This window comes from Bos grunniens, chromosome 28, assembly GCF_055505025.1.
Source record: "Bos grunniens cultivar Pamir isolate PY7600 chromosome 28, Bosgru_T2T1.0, whole genome shotgun sequence".
Taxonomy (NCBI): Eukaryota; Metazoa; Chordata; class Mammalia; order Artiodactyla; family Bovidae; genus Bos; species Bos grunniens.
Genome location: NC_141192.1, coordinates 4,987,273 through 5,005,429, shown reverse-complemented (window position 1 = coordinate 5,005,429; position 18,157 = coordinate 4,987,273). Strand labels below are relative to the sequence as shown.

Here is an 18,157-nt window from a genome sequence, read left to right as displayed (position 1 = left end):
CAACTGGCCACCCTGGAAGACTGGGATTTCCTCTCCTATGGACCCCACCCCACACTTATCCTTCCAACCTACCTATTATCACAAGTTTTGGTGAAATCAATATTCAGTATTCAATATTCATAATAACTATTATGTAAATATTATTCCCAGATGAGTTGTATATAATATGCTTTGATTTCAATTCTTTAATCAAGTTCCTGCACAAGAACTTTGGCAACCAAGCTAACAATTTGCTTGGTTTTCTAAATACCTATCTCTAACTTATCCCAAGTTGCCAACTGAAATGTAAATTGCTCCTCAGTACATTCAAACTAATGAGATATCCAGCAGCCTAATTTTTTTTCTTAACTGTGTCCCTCCTAGAGTCCTACTGCTTCAAATTACTGTCTTCCTTAGAACTTTAAATGGTTTCTTCTTTGCTCTAAGAAATCAGAATTATTTTAGAAATTGGTTGAGATATAGTTATTTTAAGCTAGTTTTATCAGGACCTTGAGCATTCAAGCTTCGTGCTCTCAATAAACTCAGTCTGAATGAGGAAACCCATGAAACAGAAAGATGCAGAGACACTTGCAGGGAATAGAAACAAGAGGTCATCCCAGGTGGAACTGGGTAGGTGCTTTCCTTTGGGGTCAGGCAGATGTGGGTTTGAATCCTGATTCTGCCCCTTGTGGGACCTCTGGTAACCAACTTAACCTCCCAGAGCCTCAATTTATTTCTCAATGAAATACAGATACCACTCACCTTTCCAGAATGTTGGAGAGATTCTATAAGAGAAGAGACATGGGAAAGCACCTACTACTACTTTGGACCATAACAGTCACAGGAAAACTCTCCAAATAAAACACAAGGTTCACATACCTCAGGATTTGTGCCAACATTAATTTCATATTGCAATCATTCTCCCCCAAACCACCATACAAACTTTGGGCTTTTACAGTTTTGTAGCTAGTGGAATGAAAAGCTCAGTTTAAAAAAATTGTTTTGGCCTATTCCTCGAGGCATGTAGGATCTTAGTTCCCTGACCAGGTATCAAACCTGCACCCCCTGCATTGGAAGCATGGAATTTTAACCACTGGACTGCCAAGGAAGTCCCAAATGCTCAGTTTTACTGGAAGATAAACCCTTTGTTGCAACTCATCCTCATTTCAGAGCTCAAGTTTTGCATGTCAGAAATTCCTTGCAGTGGTTATGAGAAAAATTGTCCCAGTAAAAATTCTGATCTTTCATATTTTATAAGAATTCCTGCCTGGAGAATTCCGTGGACAGAGAAGCCTGGCAGGCTACAGTCCATGGGGTTGCAAAGAGTCAAACATGACTGAACAACTAAAAAAATCATCAGGTTTCAAATTAGTCATCAGGTAGTATTTGTTGTTTGGTTGCTCAGTCATGTCCAACTCTTTGTGACCCCATGGACTGTAGCATGCTGGCCTTCCCTGTCCATCACTATCTCCCAGATTTTGCTCAGATTCATGTCCACTGAGTTGATGATGCCATCCAGATCACCATTAAGTCTCTCAGCATCCTCTGCAGACAGCAACTAGGAAGCATTGGCAAAAATACCAGCTTTGTGTCTGTTCATTGGATTTTTCTGGCCTTTCAAATCTATTTTTTTAATTTATATGAAATGAATGTTATTTTTAATAAAACCCAAATGAATACCGATTAAACAAAACTCACCTTGACATCTCCCTTCATCTCATCTTCCCACAGAAAAATCACTGTTATGTGTTTGATTAGTAGCCTTCTGGAGTTTTTCTGTCTATGCATTCTTAAGCGTGATGGGGTTTCCCTGATGGCTCAGATGGTAAGGACTCCACCTGAAATGCAGGAGCCCTGGGTTCAATACATATATTGACATACATATATTTTCCTGGATTCAATTTACTTACATGTTTTAAAGGAATTTACTGTCAGTGGTTTTCAATGGGGTAATCCTGCAATTTTTTTTCCTTGTTGTCCTTGTCTTGTTACCAATGTTATATGTACTTCATCAGGTATTTATAGGGGTCTTCCCTCTTTTTCAGTGCTCCAGAAGAATCTGTGTAAAATTAAGACTTCTTGAAAACTTAGTAGAAAGAACTTTCAAAATCATGAACTTTTGTGTTATATATGTTATGGAATTTTAAACGTTTTTTTAGAAGTTATAAAGCTTCTTTGCTTTCCATTTTTATTCATTTTTCTAATTTGATAATTTCATTTACATTATCAAATTCATTAACGTATCTATTCAGAGTATTCAATTAATGTCTTTTAAATTTCTATCTCTGTACTTTTGTATTTTTATAGTTAATTTTATATATGTATTTTTCCTTCTTGGTCAGTGTCCCCAAAGTTAATTCCCCTTTTCAAAGTCTATTTTGGGCTAATTTTAAAGGTTTTTTTCTATTACCTTGTTTCTCCTTATCAAAGGTTTATTGTATTGCTCTTGTTTTATCTTTAAAATGGAGACTTGTCTTTTAGAATTTTCAGCCATTGTTTTTCATATACTAACATTTAAAGTCAAACATTTATCCTTAGTATGGTTTTGATACATCTTAAGGCTTTTGTTGTTAGTCCTAATTTTTAAACATTTTCCACCGTAACTTCTCTAACCCATAAGTTGTCAGGTTAGCTTTTAATTTTCTAAACATAAGGACTTTTTCATTTTTGTTATTGTCTTCTAAGTGAACTGTTGTCAATGTTTCACCTTAGTTTTCTTTTGCCAGTCCTATAAATTTGTGTCAGTTGATTCATGCTATATGTAAGCTTATTTGGCTTCTTCCACTTAGCATTAAAAATGAGATTTATCCACATTTCTGATTGAATTAGTAGGTCATTCCCCTTTATTGCTAAATTCTGGTGCATAAATAAATACAGTTTATCCATTGCCTGCTGATGGACAAACATTTGTGTTTCCAGTGTTTGGCTACTATTAATAACATGGCTATGAACATTTTTTCACAAATTTGTTGTGAAAATTGTTTCACAACCATCTGTTGAAGGCTTTTTCCTGCACAAAAAGCAAATGCTGAGTTGAAAGAGAAATGTACCTTTTACAAGCAACTCCCAAAACTTTGTTCCAAAGTGGTGTTACGATTTTACATTCTCACCAGCAACATTGACAAAGTTCCAATTGCTCATTTCTGCAACATTTAGTGTTATTGGTTAAATTTTGGCTGTTTTGCTGAATAGGTAGTATCTGTAATTTAAAAGTGCACTTCCATGATCACTAGTGATGCGGAGTGCTTTTTAAATGTGTTTATTAGTACTCATGTATCATCCTTTGTGAAGGACCTATTCAAGTCCATTTAAAAACTGAGCTGTTCTTTATTGAGTTATAAGTTTTATATTCTGGATAAAGTCCTTTGTCAAGCAAATGATTTGTGAGCATTTTCTCCCAGTCAGAATGCTTTTTCACTTTCTTATGATGTATCTTCATATGAACATGCATTTCTTGAATTTAATCAGTTTTCATTGATTTCTGCATCTTGTCAAAAAAATTGCCACTCCCCAAATGATGTTCTTTGATGCTTTTAAAAGCTTTGTAGTTTCAGCCTTTACACTTAGATCTATGATCATCTGGAATTTTTGTGTTTGGTAAGAGGTAGGGTCAAGGTTTTTTAAAAATGGTTATCTAATTGTTTCAGAACGATTTGTTAAAAAGTACTTCCACATTAAAAATCGCTTTGGTGCCTCTGCCAAAAATAATTTGGTGATGTATTGTATGTGCATCTGTTTCTAGACTCTGTTGTACTCATCTATTTGCCCTAATGCTAGTATCACATGGTTTTTAGTTTTGTAGCAAAACCTCAAGTTCAGAAGTGTATGTCAAAGTCGCTCACTGCCTCTGTGACCCCATGGACTGTAACTGGCTAGGCTCCTCTTGTCCCTCGTGTACACCCTTCTTCAGGATTCTTGCTCCTTTAGGTCCTTTGCAGTGCCATGTGAACTTTAGGTCATTTTGTCTCCTTAAAAATGTTTGCTATTGTAAGCGAGTAAGGTATTGTGGACTTAGGCAGCACCTCAGATAGCTCTGAAAAACTGCTCCAGAGGTTGAGTGGGGAAAGGACCGTATATATGTGATTTTGGTGAAGGATGAGTACATGCAGTCAGGCACACATTTTCCCAGGTTTCTGCTAGTCTCATGAAGCTTTCTGCTAGTCAAGATGAACAGTTACCACTGTGAAGGATTTTAGTGCTTTTCTCCATATGAGGAGATACTACTGGGCTAATAAAATCAGCTCCTGAAGTATCTGAAGACCTGTTCTGCCAGTGCCCCCCATACCCCTCACACTAGCATAGAGCACCTCATTTCTGTGCACCCTCAACTTTTAGTGGGTGTTGAAAATCAGCAGCTCCAACAGCACATGACTTAGTCCTTGTAGAGACACATGGCAAGTGCCAATTTGTAGTTGACGTTCTATTTACCATACCCTCTGTTATACAACTCTGGATAGCAAAAAGGTCCCTTTAATCTAGGTGATATACAGGTATGGTTTTCCATTTTTGTTCCTTAAGCCAGTGCATGACCTTTGGAGTATTCAAACTGCAGACATATAAGCAAAGAAAACAGAGGTTTGATCAAAACATTCAACTGTATTCAATTTTTTCTTCAGTTTAAAGACTTTCTATATCAAATTACTTATCTATGCATCCTGTATGAGATCATTAACCGACAGTGAACTGTGCAAACCTCTTCTAGTCCTTTCTAGTATATAAAAACTTGTTTGCAACTTTTTAATGATCACTTGTTTTCCCCCTGCATTATTAGTTACTACCAAGATATTAATTAGAGATTTGCTGTTAAGGTAATTCAAACCCAATGCCCTCAGTGATATGACAAGGTATTATCTCCAGTGTTTAAAATTATCACACTATTTTCCTCTGTTCTTTGTATTTTAATTTCCTGATGGAGTGAAAATTGTTTGATAAAAGCTACAATTTACCAAGCCCTGTCTGAAACACTGCGAATACTCTACGTGTACCATCTTGATCTTCATGGCACTGAGGTTAAGTACTGGGTTGGCAAAAAACCCATAAAAACCGGAACAAACTTTTTGGCCAACCCAGTAGTATCCCCTATTTCTTGTTGAATAAACAGAAAAAAAGTTCAGGAATTTGCTCAAAGTCCATAAACATCAGCAGTAATATTCAAAATTTATGCATGTGATTTAAGATTTATCTCCTTAGCCTGCACTCTTAAAACACGGTTATATACTTGCCTCTATGTGTATGAGAGGGAAAAGCAGACAGAAGCTCCCAGGACAGATCGTTTCATCCAGGTTTATAGTTAAAAGCATTCAGTAGAGGTTGAGGAACCCACTTGAATAAATACAGGAAACTCAAAGGCTGACAACTGAAGAAACTGAAAAACTAAGAAGCAGTTCTCAGAACTCAAATGCAAAGGTCATATTCAGAGGTGCAGAAGGACTAAAGCAGCTTAATAAACATAACAAGGGCACAAGTACTCAACCAGAAAACCACCATCCCCCGTTCGTGAGCTGCCAAGCTGACACTACATTTAGATGAGTATTATTAAAAACACAGGGATATACATAGTGTTTAACAAAAACTGGCTAAATTTTTATGTGCATTTTCAAAGTGTGAAATTCACTGGAGTGACACACTGTGTTTCCCATTAGTCAGCTGTATCGTTTGCGAGTCTTCCTCCTCCAAAAAAGTTCAATAGATTTATGTTAAAGACAACATGTGTATTGAAAGTAGCAATTTTATTTGAGTTAAAATTATTTACAAAAACCCAAAGACATACTTCATGAAACTGGTACAAACTATTTTTTTCCTGCCGTTGGCTTTTGCTCCAAAGATCACAGCTGAGAAATACTGTATAAAATAAAAATAGGATTGGATTCAGAAAAGTACTCTACCTTCTAGTTTCCAATTGGTAGTATTTACAGAAATATTTACAATGGAAAAAAAGGTTACTTTAAAACTTTAGTTAATTTGCAAGTCAGCCTCAAGTACCCTAAAATGCAGAGTTCTCTGAGGGTTAAAAACACACAAATGCACTGCGTTTGGTGAGGTGATTTCTCCCCCACCACTCCCCACCAAAATCTGCATCTCTATCAGTGCTTGACAATTAGTTATTATTTAAAAAACAAAACAAAACAAAAAACTGTTAAACACTGAGGTAAATCAATTCTCAAATGATTACCAGTGTAACAGAAAAATGTAGTTCGCCCTGATTGTTCTTATCCAAATGTCTTATAATATCCCTTACCATTCAGCCACAAGTCAGTTTTACTAAAAATCTCCTCCTTTTCCTAAATCCAATGATTAATAAATATCAATGTATTTTAAAATAATTTAACTAATTCAATTTTATGGATATCATTTACCAATAAGCATTTAAAATAGTTTGCTAAGCTAGCTTGTATACTCAGGGCAAATACAACCTCAATCTTTTCTCAAGTTACACTGGCATACTATGCTCTTAAAAGGTGACGGGTGGGGGGCTCGGGGGGAGGAGGAAGAAGAAAACAATTTGACTGAAATCAGTTACTTCCTTATAGATTTCCCAACAATCTGCATTATCAAAAATAGGAAGACAATAAAAGGCAGCCACTGCATTAAAAACATTACAGCTGGCACTGATCCAAGAGCCCCGATTTGTCACTTTATACAAGGAAATAACCAAGTCTAAGTGGGTAAAAATTAGACTTTTAGCTATTTTCCCCAATACACACCAAACTAATATTTTTATGGCTTCAAGTTTTACAAATCCAATGAAGAAACATGATATAACTACCTGAAAGGTATTTTAAAGTATTAAATGAAAATCTCTGGAAAGCCTGTATTCAGGCCCAATCAGTAAAAGAAAAAATGTATAACCAGTGGTCTGAACAATAATTAATACAATAAAAATTTGCAATGTTGTAAAATTAAATATATAAAATATGTTACTGTGTGCTCCAAACCACACACTGTTCTATGAACTAAGAATCTGGATGAAGAAAAGGGTCTTCTCTAAACCAACAATTTAAGGCTTTGCGTTTATGCATTTGATCCTGTCACTCCTATAGAAGAATATACATGGTATCTGGGAATGTGAATTCCACATTGGTGTTTTAGCTTCCTTATATTTACTGTATTGAACATTAGAAAATATATCTAGAGAGTTCTCCCTCAAAACTTAATCATGTTTCAAGAGTCTCCCCTAACTTTAAGGGTAAACTACCCTGGGTTTGTCTATGTTGCTTCATCCTTTAACAGGGCACATCATCTTATATTCCCTCAAACTGTTATTTGTTTTCTTGCATCTATAGCTATGACTTACTATGGTATGATAATGAGTATGGTCATGGTCTCAAAGGTGAAAAATACTTCAACAACCCAAACCAAATCAAGAATAAAAAAATATACTAATCCCTTGTGTCTTTGGATTCCATCTAATTTTAAATATAGACAGTAGTTCAGGGAACAACAACAAAAAAAATTCACAAAATTATTAAAAGCTTTATTTACGATTGGAATCATTCAACAAAAAAGCAAAAGCAAATGAGCCTGAAAAAGGAACTAAGCTGTTGTCTAGAATGTCCTCAGAACATTCAATACCTCAGTAGCTAAGCTGCCTTTGCACCTGGCTGGCATGACAACAGTGGCTCAACATACACAGCAGTTGCACTAACAGCAGCACAAGTTTTCCCCTTAAACTTGCCCAGAATAAAGCAAGAGAACAAGGGGAGAGTATCAATTCTGCCAAAGTGTGTTTAAATACTGCGTGGAACTGTTAACAGCCTGAACCTTTTCCCTCATTTTTGATAGTTGCAGATTGATGTAGTAACTGTCATTTAGCAAATGCAGAATGCATGACGAAGAAGAAATCAGGTGGCCTTAAAAATCCAAATATGAATGATACTGATGAATGTTCTTGGTTTATCTTCAAGGACTTCTTCCGTGACTTTTCTTTGTCTAAGTATAGCTCCAGCATTACCGAGCACCTGAAGCAAAGGTCAAGCAGCTAGCAGTGTTCCAAGTACTCAATCACTCTAGAGATGGACTTCTGGCCCGTGGTTCCAACAGCACACTGCAAAGGGGAGGGGTGGAGGTGGGGGCGAGTGGGGTGGGAGTGGAGAGGAAGCCACAGTTAATTTTCCAAAGCACTGAATCAGAGCTTAAACTATTTAGCTTTAGTAAACCAAACATTATGAATCAAAACAAGGTGAGAGCAAACTATGGCTTTCATAATACACTATCAGTATATTTGGCCCTAATAATTCAGTTACCTTAAAGAAACCACAATTATTAAAAGAAAATCATTTTTTTGCTTCTATTCATGATGGCCATAATACTTGTATTTCTACCATCATTTCTTAAAAAGTATTGATTTTTTTTTTTTTAATTACAGTATTGTTTAGGTTTTGGTTTTTTGGTTGCAAATCATGTGGGATCTTAGTTCCCTGACCAGGGATTGAACTTGCACACCCTACAATGAAGGTGCCGTCTTAACCACTGGACTGCCAGAGAAGTCCTGTATTTCTACTGTCATTAATGTATCATATGTAAAACCACAGAAGCTGCAATAGAAGTTACTTACGGTAAGATTCATGAAGCTCAGGAATTTTTTGAGCATCTCTGTCATTATTGAAAAGTCCCCTTCTGGCAGATACTCCCGCACAGTGGTCACATTGATCTAAGGAAACAAATCAAAGGAACACTGGTCAGGTGGCAGGAACATGAGTGTGAACCTTGTTCTGTGTAGTTGGTTTTGGCACACATCCTATTTCAAACTTCTACAAGGTCCTTAAACTCCTTGGTTAATATGCAATTTCCTTTTCCACACTCTAACTTTTGTAAGCCTGTGAGTCCATTCCCTACCCCACCCTATCCCATCCTCAGAAAGAAAGGAAAAAGATAAAGCTGCCAAAGACTACAAAGAAACATTTATGTGCATATTTACCTTTGTAAATGCACAGAAAAATACCTGAAATAACAATGCACTGTTGGGGGGTGGGAGTTGGGGGGGGGGGGGGGCCAGGACAGGCAGGGATAAGAAGAGCAAGGAAATGCAGACTGAGAATGTATGCAAAAAGCTGATTAGGAATATGAAGAAAAAGATCAAGGAAAATTCTTCAAGTAGGCTAGGAATTAACTGTATCTTTCCAAAGGAAATCTAGTATCATCTATGGAAAAAAAAATGTAGGCAATGTTAGGACAGAAGATTAGGATGTTTCCCTCCCCTATTAGCAAGAAGCAGCCAAACTGTATATAAAGCAGTTTATTGTAAGAAAAATACATGGCCTGCTTAAAATGTTTTATTTCATTATGTATTTAAAATGCTTTAAAGATTCATAAAGAATAAAAGGAAAAAGCTCTTCTTAGGAGGCTCACCTATAATAAAAAGCACATACAAGAAGAAAAAAAAAGATGGGAAGAGGGATGCTTTTGATTTCATATTTGTTGATGAAGACGTGGAAGAGTACATATTACCCTCTTAGGAAATTTGCAACCAATCCCCTCTCTCCCACTTTTACAGCTACTCAGTAAAACCCTGCAGCTAAAATCCTGAGATATTTTACAATCTTTAATACTTGTATTTTAAAAATACACTGAGAATATATTGAAGAATATATCGCAAGGGCAACAGCTATGGTAACTAACTGCAGAGGTGAAGGAATGCTGGATTTAAAAACATTTTTAACCAACCGCAAGGAAAGGGACATGACCGCACAGTGGTGGGAAGAATAGGATGTTGACTGTGAAGATGGCTCAATAGAAAAGTGTACTCCTCTCATTCAGAATAAATAATTAGATCCTAGGTTTCAAGTGAAAGCTTCTCAACAACCCAAATCAAATCCTTTTCTATCAACAAATTACTGAGTACAACACAATAAGTAGCCAAGGCATGGGAAGGAGAGTCAGAGCGTTTATTTTAAAACAGTGTGCAATAAATGGTAGTGTACAGGAGGTAAGAAAAGGTGTGAAACGGCATGGCCTATATCAGAAATTTACAAACATAACCAAGGGGTATGACAGATTTTAATACTGGATCAACTATACTTCAATAAAATAAAATACTGGAGAAGCATTTAAGTTTGGAGTCTTATAGCAGTAAACAAAGCTATCATTTCCTAAATGATAGTCAAGAAAGACTGGCGAGAGTGAGACTGAAGAGAGTTAACATGATCAGATGTGCTCTTAAGGAAGTTAGCTATGGTGGTGGTATGCAGGATTTCAGGAATGGAGAGTCGAAAGCAGCAAGAACAGAAAGACCACAGAGAAGACTGACCATTAAAATGCACCAGATATATACTGGGTAATGGAAAATAACACCAGAGTCTCCTGGGCTTCCTAAGCATGCTGCACTTTACCTTAAAATAGCCCTTACTGCATATAACCACCTGCTTTCTTGTCTTTGCTCCACTTAAACACTGGGCAAACCAATTACTTTTAGATTTTGTGGAATCAGCTAGCTTTTTAGGGTTAATCATAATGATCCCTAAGGTAAGAAAGACATCCTGGGCTCTATGAATTAACAATATTGTCTACAACCTAACCTCTCTTTAGACACGAGAAATAATTCACATCTGAAAAAAACTCAATTTTAAGATTCATTATTTAAGAACATAACTGAAACCAGGGTGTATGCAAAATATGTAAAAATATTTAAATAGCAAGCATACCCACTCTTTATTTGGGGTTGGGGGGGGTGTGCTTTCCTCCTCCTTTTTGCTTGGTATGTGCTTTCCCATTTGCCCTTAAAATCTCTGAATTTTAAGGAAATAAGGACAAGGGCTGAGCTTGAAGAGAGTCCAGGAAAGGAAATAAAATTTGCAGGGCCTGTAGCACCATGGTAAGAACTCTGGTCTTGATCCTGAAAGCAGCTGTGCCAGTAAGGGCCAACAACGAAGTGGGCCAGTGTGCACTTAGCTCAGAGCCTTTCTACAATATGGAATAAATGAACAAGAAAGATCCAGAAAAACACACTGGACTTAAGACAAATAAGGTACACAGGAAGAACAAAAAGGACAAGGCAGAAAACTCGATGGCAAAAATGAGGAAATGTGGGTGGGTTGGTAGAAGCCCTTCATATCATGATTATGTTCTTTTCTTCTAGCCCTCTAGTCTTAAGAAAAGAGAAACTAGCCATCCCACTATACAACAGATCTCCATTCTTTCTTGCAACCCATACACCCTTGTTTGTAAGGGAAAAAAACCCACCTCATATTAAAGGCTTCACCCATAGTATCTCAGGTGAAGGTGAAGTTGCTCAGTCGTGTCCGACTCTTTGCGACCCCATGGACTGTAGCCCACCAGGCTCCTCTGTCCATGGGATTCTCCAGGCAAGGATACTGGAGTGGGTTGCCATTTCCTTCTCCAGGGGATCTTCCCAACCCAGGGATCGAACCCCGGTCTCCTGCATTGCAGGCAGACGCTTTACCCTCTGAGCCACCAGGGATAGCCATGATTTTTCATAGTTAAATCATGATCTAAATCTCACACAGTAATTCCATTTTCCCGGCCAATGAGTAGATCAAACAAAAGCATGTGAGCCAATGTTGGCCAAGGTAAAGGAAGTCTACTTTTTGCATTGGGTGTGGAAAAGTCCTAGGGAAAAGAAAAAGAAACCATTGCTCTTTTAACAAAGAGAAACAAAGAGGCCACATTCTTCTGCTGGGCATTATTTAACTAGGTGAGACACATAGTCAGCACAGGTCCATGAAGAAAGCTAGCAAGAGACAACACACAGAGGACAGCAGAGTTTAAAAGTAGAAATTACAAGTCCTTGATATCACTGAGGCTAAACTTTTCCACCTTAAGCCAGCTGAGCACAGGTCTTACATGATGCTCTTTTGCTTCAACCAAAGACATGTGAATTGATTCCTCTATCTATCAATCTGAAACTTTCTCATCAAAACCAATATACTCTTACTTTGAAATGTACCTTTCTAAAGTTCACCAAATATTTAAAAGTTTTTAACAGGAAGGAAAAATAAAGTAACAAGATAATTAAGTAACGATGTGAAGTGGCTGCAATGAAATTCTTTTACGATAACATAAAACAACAAACACAGAACTCTTACTTACTGGACTCTCCTGGCAGAGACACCCAAGAAGCAGTGCTGTGTATGAGGCCACAATGCAATCCTCCATGTGCTTGCCAGCATGCTGAAGGGCTGGAAGTATTAAACAGAAGACTAATAGTGTGCATGTGCATATATAGAAACCAAAAACCACAACAAACAAAGGCACCTAGGGAACCAGCAACTGTGCCATCTTTCCTTCAAAACTGCTAAACACTGATAATGGTGCTAGGAAGATGTAATACCCACACAAATTAACCAAATTAAAAAAAAAAAGACAATTCACAAATGGTAGAGGGACCTTAATATAAAAGCTAAAACCATAAAACCCTTAGAAGAAAACACAGGACTAAATATTTGTGACCTTGGGTTAGGACATGGTTTCTTAGATACAACACTAGGACCACAAAAGACAATATAAAAAATACGTAAGTTAGGCTTTATCAAATTTAAAGCTTCACCATCAAGAAGACAACTCATAGAATTTATCTCCAAACCAGGTACTTGTTAAGAATCGAGGCTCTAAAAATTCTTACTCAATAACAACAAAAGACAACCCAATTTAAAATGTGGGCAAAATATCAAAACTGTAAAAACCCTTAGGTATCATATTATTTGGCTGCTTCTCTTTACAGATGAGTAAAGAAAGGCCCAGGGAGGAAAAGCAGATCTTTCCAACAATGCACATATACCATTCTCACTGCTAGGAGTAGAACTGCTATGAAAGAGCAAAGCTTGTGTGCACTGAACTAGAGAGGCCATAAAATAGCAAGATTATGACAACATGAATTAAAAAAAAGTTTCACAGGGGGAAAAAAAACACATCTTTTAAAAAATAAACCAGTCAAATTAAATATACCTTTATTGAGGTCAAGTTCTTCATCGTCCTCCTCCTTCTTATTTTTCTCTTCTGCACCATCAGCCTTCTCAGTTGACACCCACTGTATCTCCCCACTCGTCTCCTGCCACTCCCCACTCTTGTCATGCTGAGTGGTGGGAGCATCTTTGATCAGTTCATCTGTTTTACTTTCTGCCAACTGTGCTGCTCGCTCTCGCTCAAGGAACAGCTGATAAACATTTTTGAAGATCATTAAAAAGGGATCACCTACCAACATCAATGTACCCAAATATAAGGCTCTATTTGCTTTTAAACATCACTACCCCTAAGAAGCATACTGTCTGGTAAAAAGGCTAAGTATCATAAAAGCCCTAGCTCTACATCCAACTGAAAGACAAAAATAAAACTATAAATGCTGCTGGGATTCAATTAAGTAAATTATCTACCAATGATGTATGCATTCTATTTTTAAGAATGAAAATCTCAACACTTTCCTTTAATTTGGATAATAACAGGCAGGAAGTTCAAGCAAAAAAATACAAATTAAAAGTTAAAACAGTTAAAAATTCTTTAAATCCAAGCAGCCTGGATAAATTAACTGGAAGGAAGAGAGGACACTGAATAAAGTTTCATAATATTGGGGGGAAAAAATGGCTTCTTTAAAAGAAATTTAAAGAAAGAAAAACCAAAGAAAGTAGAAAACAAGTTCTCAGAGAAAGACTGAGAACTAAATCTCAACTGCTATATTAACAATAAAAGTATAGTGCTTGCTTCAGCAACACATATAATAGAGAATATTAGCATGGTCCCTGCGCAAAGATGAAACCAAATTCATGAAGTGTTCCGTATTTTTTTTTTTACAACCAGAGATTATCGCACTAAATGAAGTCAGTCACAAAGAGAAAGACAAACACCATAAGATGTCATTTATATGTGAAATCTAAAACATGACACAGATGAACCTACCTACAAAGCATAAACAGACTCGCGGATACAACAGACTAGCTGCCCACAGGGAGGGGGACGGGAGAGGGGAGGACTAGGAGTTTGGGGTTAACAGATGTCAACTACTACATCAGAATGGATGGACACAAGGTCCTACTCCATAGCACAGGGAACTATATTGACTGATGGGATAAGCCATAAGGGAAAAGAATATGAAAAAGAATGCATATGTAACTGAGTCACTTTGCTGTGCAGCAGAAATTAACACTGTAAATCAACTACACTTCAATAAAAAAAAAAATGCAAGTACAATTGTCAATGGAAGTATACACCAAAAAAGTCTAAAAAGGGAACATACTAAAAAAACTCTTGCCTTCACTTATTTCCCTGTGCTGGCACAATGTTGAATGTACAGAAAGCATTTCATATATTTGCTAATATGATCTGGAGAAACCCTAAATTACTGATGACAGCTACCAGAAAACTAAATGCCAAGTAGATCTCAAAAACTTGCTGAAATATACAGAAGAATGGTATGTAACCTTTAATACCCTTAAGAAAGTAAAATGTAACTTGTATATAAAGCAGTATTTCTTAAAATTAGGTTCAAGAGGAACCCAAGATCCTTTCAGGGAGTACGTGACGTCAAAACTGCATTCATAAGAATATTAAAAGGTCAACTGACTTCTTTCATTCTTTCATGACTGTATGGTGGAGTTTTCCTGAATCTACACGCTATGTAATTATGCTACTGTTTCAATGGCTAATAGAATGTGTGCCTATATTTTATAGTTTTTTCAGTTTTGACTTCTAATTTAGTAAATACCAACAGATAAAACACACGTAAACAAAGCTCTTTGGAGTCCCCATAACTGTTAAGAGTATAAAGAAGTCTTGAGATCAAAATGTTTGAAAAGAGAATGACAGGCATCTAGTTGCAGATTATTTCCTGAAAACACAGTTCAAGCACTTCTAGTTTCAAAAAGACCAAAAGGATTAAAGGTTAGCAAAGACCTCAGAAAAAAATGAAAAGGATGGTTCATTATTACTGTCACTTAAGGAAATGACAAAAGTAGCTTGCGAAAAGATAAAAACTGTAATGCCAGCATTGTCAAAAAAAAACCCCAAAACCTCACATATAGTTGTGGGAGGAAGTATAAATGAGAGGAAAGGGAGTGTTTGGGGTGGGGTGAGTTGGGGACATCAGTTTTAACATATTAGTACATATTCTAACAATTTCTAAGTTAGGAAATTACTCCAAAGACATACATACTTTGAAAAGTATGTCCCAGTATTCAAATGCACACAGTCCTGGGCACAGATCAGACCAGTAAATGCTCGAAGACTTGAGCCAGATGGGCTAGAAGTTAATTCCTAATTTGTTGTTAATAATCTATCTTTGATTCATAAACAAATGGGCCTTATTTCTGCTTTTTGCTAACAGTATCTAATGAGTGACTGTCATAGCTGAAAACAGCAGAGTAAATGAAGTAATGGTACACATTCTAACCTCTCACTCAACTGGTAAAAATATCAGAGACAGAGAGAGGAGGCTGAAGGGAGAGAGAAGATGCAAGTGATCAAGAATTTGGACAGATGCAACAAACAAAGGGTTATGGTTTTAAGTTGTTGCTTACCTGCACTAAAGCCTGAACTGCATGAACTTGTCCAGCTATCCTTAAACTATCATCTCCTTCTCCACTACAGAAGGAAGAATCAAAAGAACATGATGTTTCCATGTTGACAAGACAGTGCCGATTTCGAGCACTATATTCCACTAGATTTATCAGTAGACCTAAACCCTACAAAAATGAAAACATGCATGTTACCACAGGTGAGGATTAAAAGCAAATGAACACAATATACGTCTCTCACAGGCAGCCAGAAAGCTAGCCAGTGCTCTACCATCTACATGGTTAAAAACCAGTATATAAAATGATGATCTTCGCAAACAAAGATGTTGTTTGCATCATCTTACTAGATCAAGTACGCATTTATGAAACAAGTCCCTCAAACTCACCAGCACTCGAATATCAAATCTCTGCTCCTGAGGTAGGTACTTTGGAACCTGAAGCACACAATTCATGGCTGTGCCAATCAAGCCATCCTGCTCTCCTGTTTTGGTGCTGCCCCATTCTGAAGTGGGGAATGGGGAAAGGATGAAATTATGGCAAACTATTAACACAGATATTAAAGGTTAAAAACATATAGCTTAAAAAATAGTTATTTCTTTATTAAAATATATTGTTGACTGTAATATTTCTAAGCCACAAAGCAGGTTCTAAAAATAACAGCTCTTAAAAGCAGTTAAATCTATACATGAATAAGTGAGTTACATGACAGCAATTTAAAAACCATTACATTGAGAGAAGAAACAAGGGAATTAACTTATTTTTACATGTAATATTGTATAATCTATCAATGAGAAGATATGCAGGAAATATGACTTACCATTATCATTAGTTAAGTTGAGCAGCACCCCAATGATGGCCCTCATGCAGTCCTCCACTGCTTTGCCCACGTGGTTAGTTACATTCTGCTGAGGCAGAGGCTTACTGTCAGGTAAGCATATACTGTTCTCAGCACGGTTATACTGCTTAATCAGCTCTTCACAATGTTGTAATGCCCTTAAGAGAAGACAAAATACAGACTATTATGCTCAACAAAAATAGTTATATTAAGAACTACTGACTTGGACCTTAATGCTTTATTTATTTATTTTTTTTCCTTAATGCTTTAAATCTGTCATAAAGGCTGCCAAATTAATCTTTTTCTACTCCAGATGTTATGTGAACTCTTTAATCATGTATCAAACATGTCTGATATCAAACTAGGTGCTAAATTTTATTTTGGGAAAATGATAATATAAATTTTTCTAAGCAAAGTGAAAATTATAAACGATGCAAAAGTTTATACTACCAACAGCTGTCCCCAATTTTCACAATCTCTCCAACATAACAAACCTACTACCCCACCTCACCCAAGGTAAAACCCATTAAAAGCCAACACTGAACACTTCTGAATTTCATTTAGATGTTTGTCCTTTAGAATGTAAACTCTCAGCAGGCAGAGAATATTACTTATATTAATATTGCATAATAACCTTGTATAAACAGATACTAAATACTTCATAAACATTAGAACATTTTTAAAAACATGAGGTCATTTAACTGACATGTTTGTCTCCTGGCAGTCATGCAAGGGTATCAGCTACATCTAAGGATTCACAAGATACTACCCAAAGTAACAAGGAAATGTAATCTTTAAGTGGTTCTAGTATTTCTGAGACTCTGTTTAAATCACTGAGTCCATTAACTTAATATCTACGAGATAATGATGAAATCCACGAACTGTGAGTTGATTCTTCATGTATTATATACCATGCAAAACCCTTAAAACTACTATGTCTAATTCCCCTCTAGCTGCTTCTTAAAAAACACTCTCTAATTAGGAAGGTATTCATGTCTAACTTAAAACAATGTGTTCAGATGTTTGGGGATGTTCGCCAAGATTACCATGCTGTTACTGTTAACTGCCTAAGTAGCACTGAAATAAATCTGTTGGGAGGTGAGAAGAGACAGTAATTGTTTAATTATTCAATATACTATCCTTGCATTTATCTGCGTTCTACTGAAAGCTTCAGAAAGTCTGAGGAGTGGTCTTCTACAAACATCCAATTCTAATGTCTACTGACACAAGTTCCTAACTACAAAGGTTCCTAACGTTGTTTTAGAAGGCATGTGTCAGGAGTCATTAAGTATATAGGAGACATCTTAAAAATAAGATACAAATTTAACTTGCACAAATACTCTTTGGTGAGACAGTAAAACAGTAACAGAACAACTAGAACACATACCTTAAGGATATTAAGTATGACACAGAATTCACAAATACAGGATGGAGGGAAAACCTACGGACTAAAAATAAGAATACTGGGAACTAGAGACTATTAGAAATTTGGGATTATGGGAAAACTGAATACTGACTGGACTTATAATATTAAGCAATTACTAATTTTTAAGAGATGAAAATGCTATTATGGTTATATTTTTAAAAGAGTCTTCTTTTACAGATTATATACTCAAGTATTTATGGATGAAACTATATGAAATCTGTAATCTGCTCCAAAATAACATAGAGGGTGGAATGGATAAGGTTATATATACATGGTAACATGACTGGCCAATGTTTGATGATCACATTCAAGCTGCATGTACAATGGGGCTTATCATATTATTGTCTACTCTTATCTCTGTTTGAAATTCTCCAAAACAAGAAGTTAAAAAACAGATAAACTTGAGTCGGGCTGTAGTGGGCCTTTGATACTAAGGACTTTAGACATACATCCAAAGAT

At 36.4% G+C, this 18,157-nt stretch overlaps 1 protein-coding gene and 1 pseudogene across 7 annotated transcripts in view; one reads left to right on the top strand and one right to left on the bottom strand.

Moving 5' to 3' along the window:
- Positions 1-5,689: 5,689 nt before the first annotated feature.
- The window catches only part of WAPL (WAPL cohesin release factor), a 77,456-nt gene continuing 64,988 nt past the window's right edge, over positions 5,690-18,157 (bottom strand). For all 7 annotated transcript variants that reach the window (XM_086381171.1, XM_086381175.1, XM_086381170.1 and 4 more), the window contains 7 exons: positions 16,255-16,430; positions 15,824-15,939; positions 15,441-15,605; positions 12,880-13,087; positions 12,025-12,113; positions 8,534-8,629; positions 5,690-8,023 (listed from right to left, as the gene is read on the bottom strand). In XM_086381171.1, the coding sequence (XP_086237297.1) occupies positions 7,958-8,023; positions 8,534-8,629; positions 12,025-12,113; positions 12,880-13,087; positions 15,441-15,605; positions 15,824-15,939; positions 16,255-16,430 (916 nt within the window). In that variant the 3' untranslated portion in view covers positions 5,690-7,957. The remainder of the gene's footprint in view (positions 8,024-8,533; positions 8,630-12,024; positions 12,114-12,879; positions 13,088-15,440; positions 15,606-15,823; positions 15,940-16,254; positions 16,431-18,157) is intronic.
- LOC147342787 (U6 spliceosomal RNA) lies at positions 13,622-13,711 on the top strand (annotated as a pseudogene).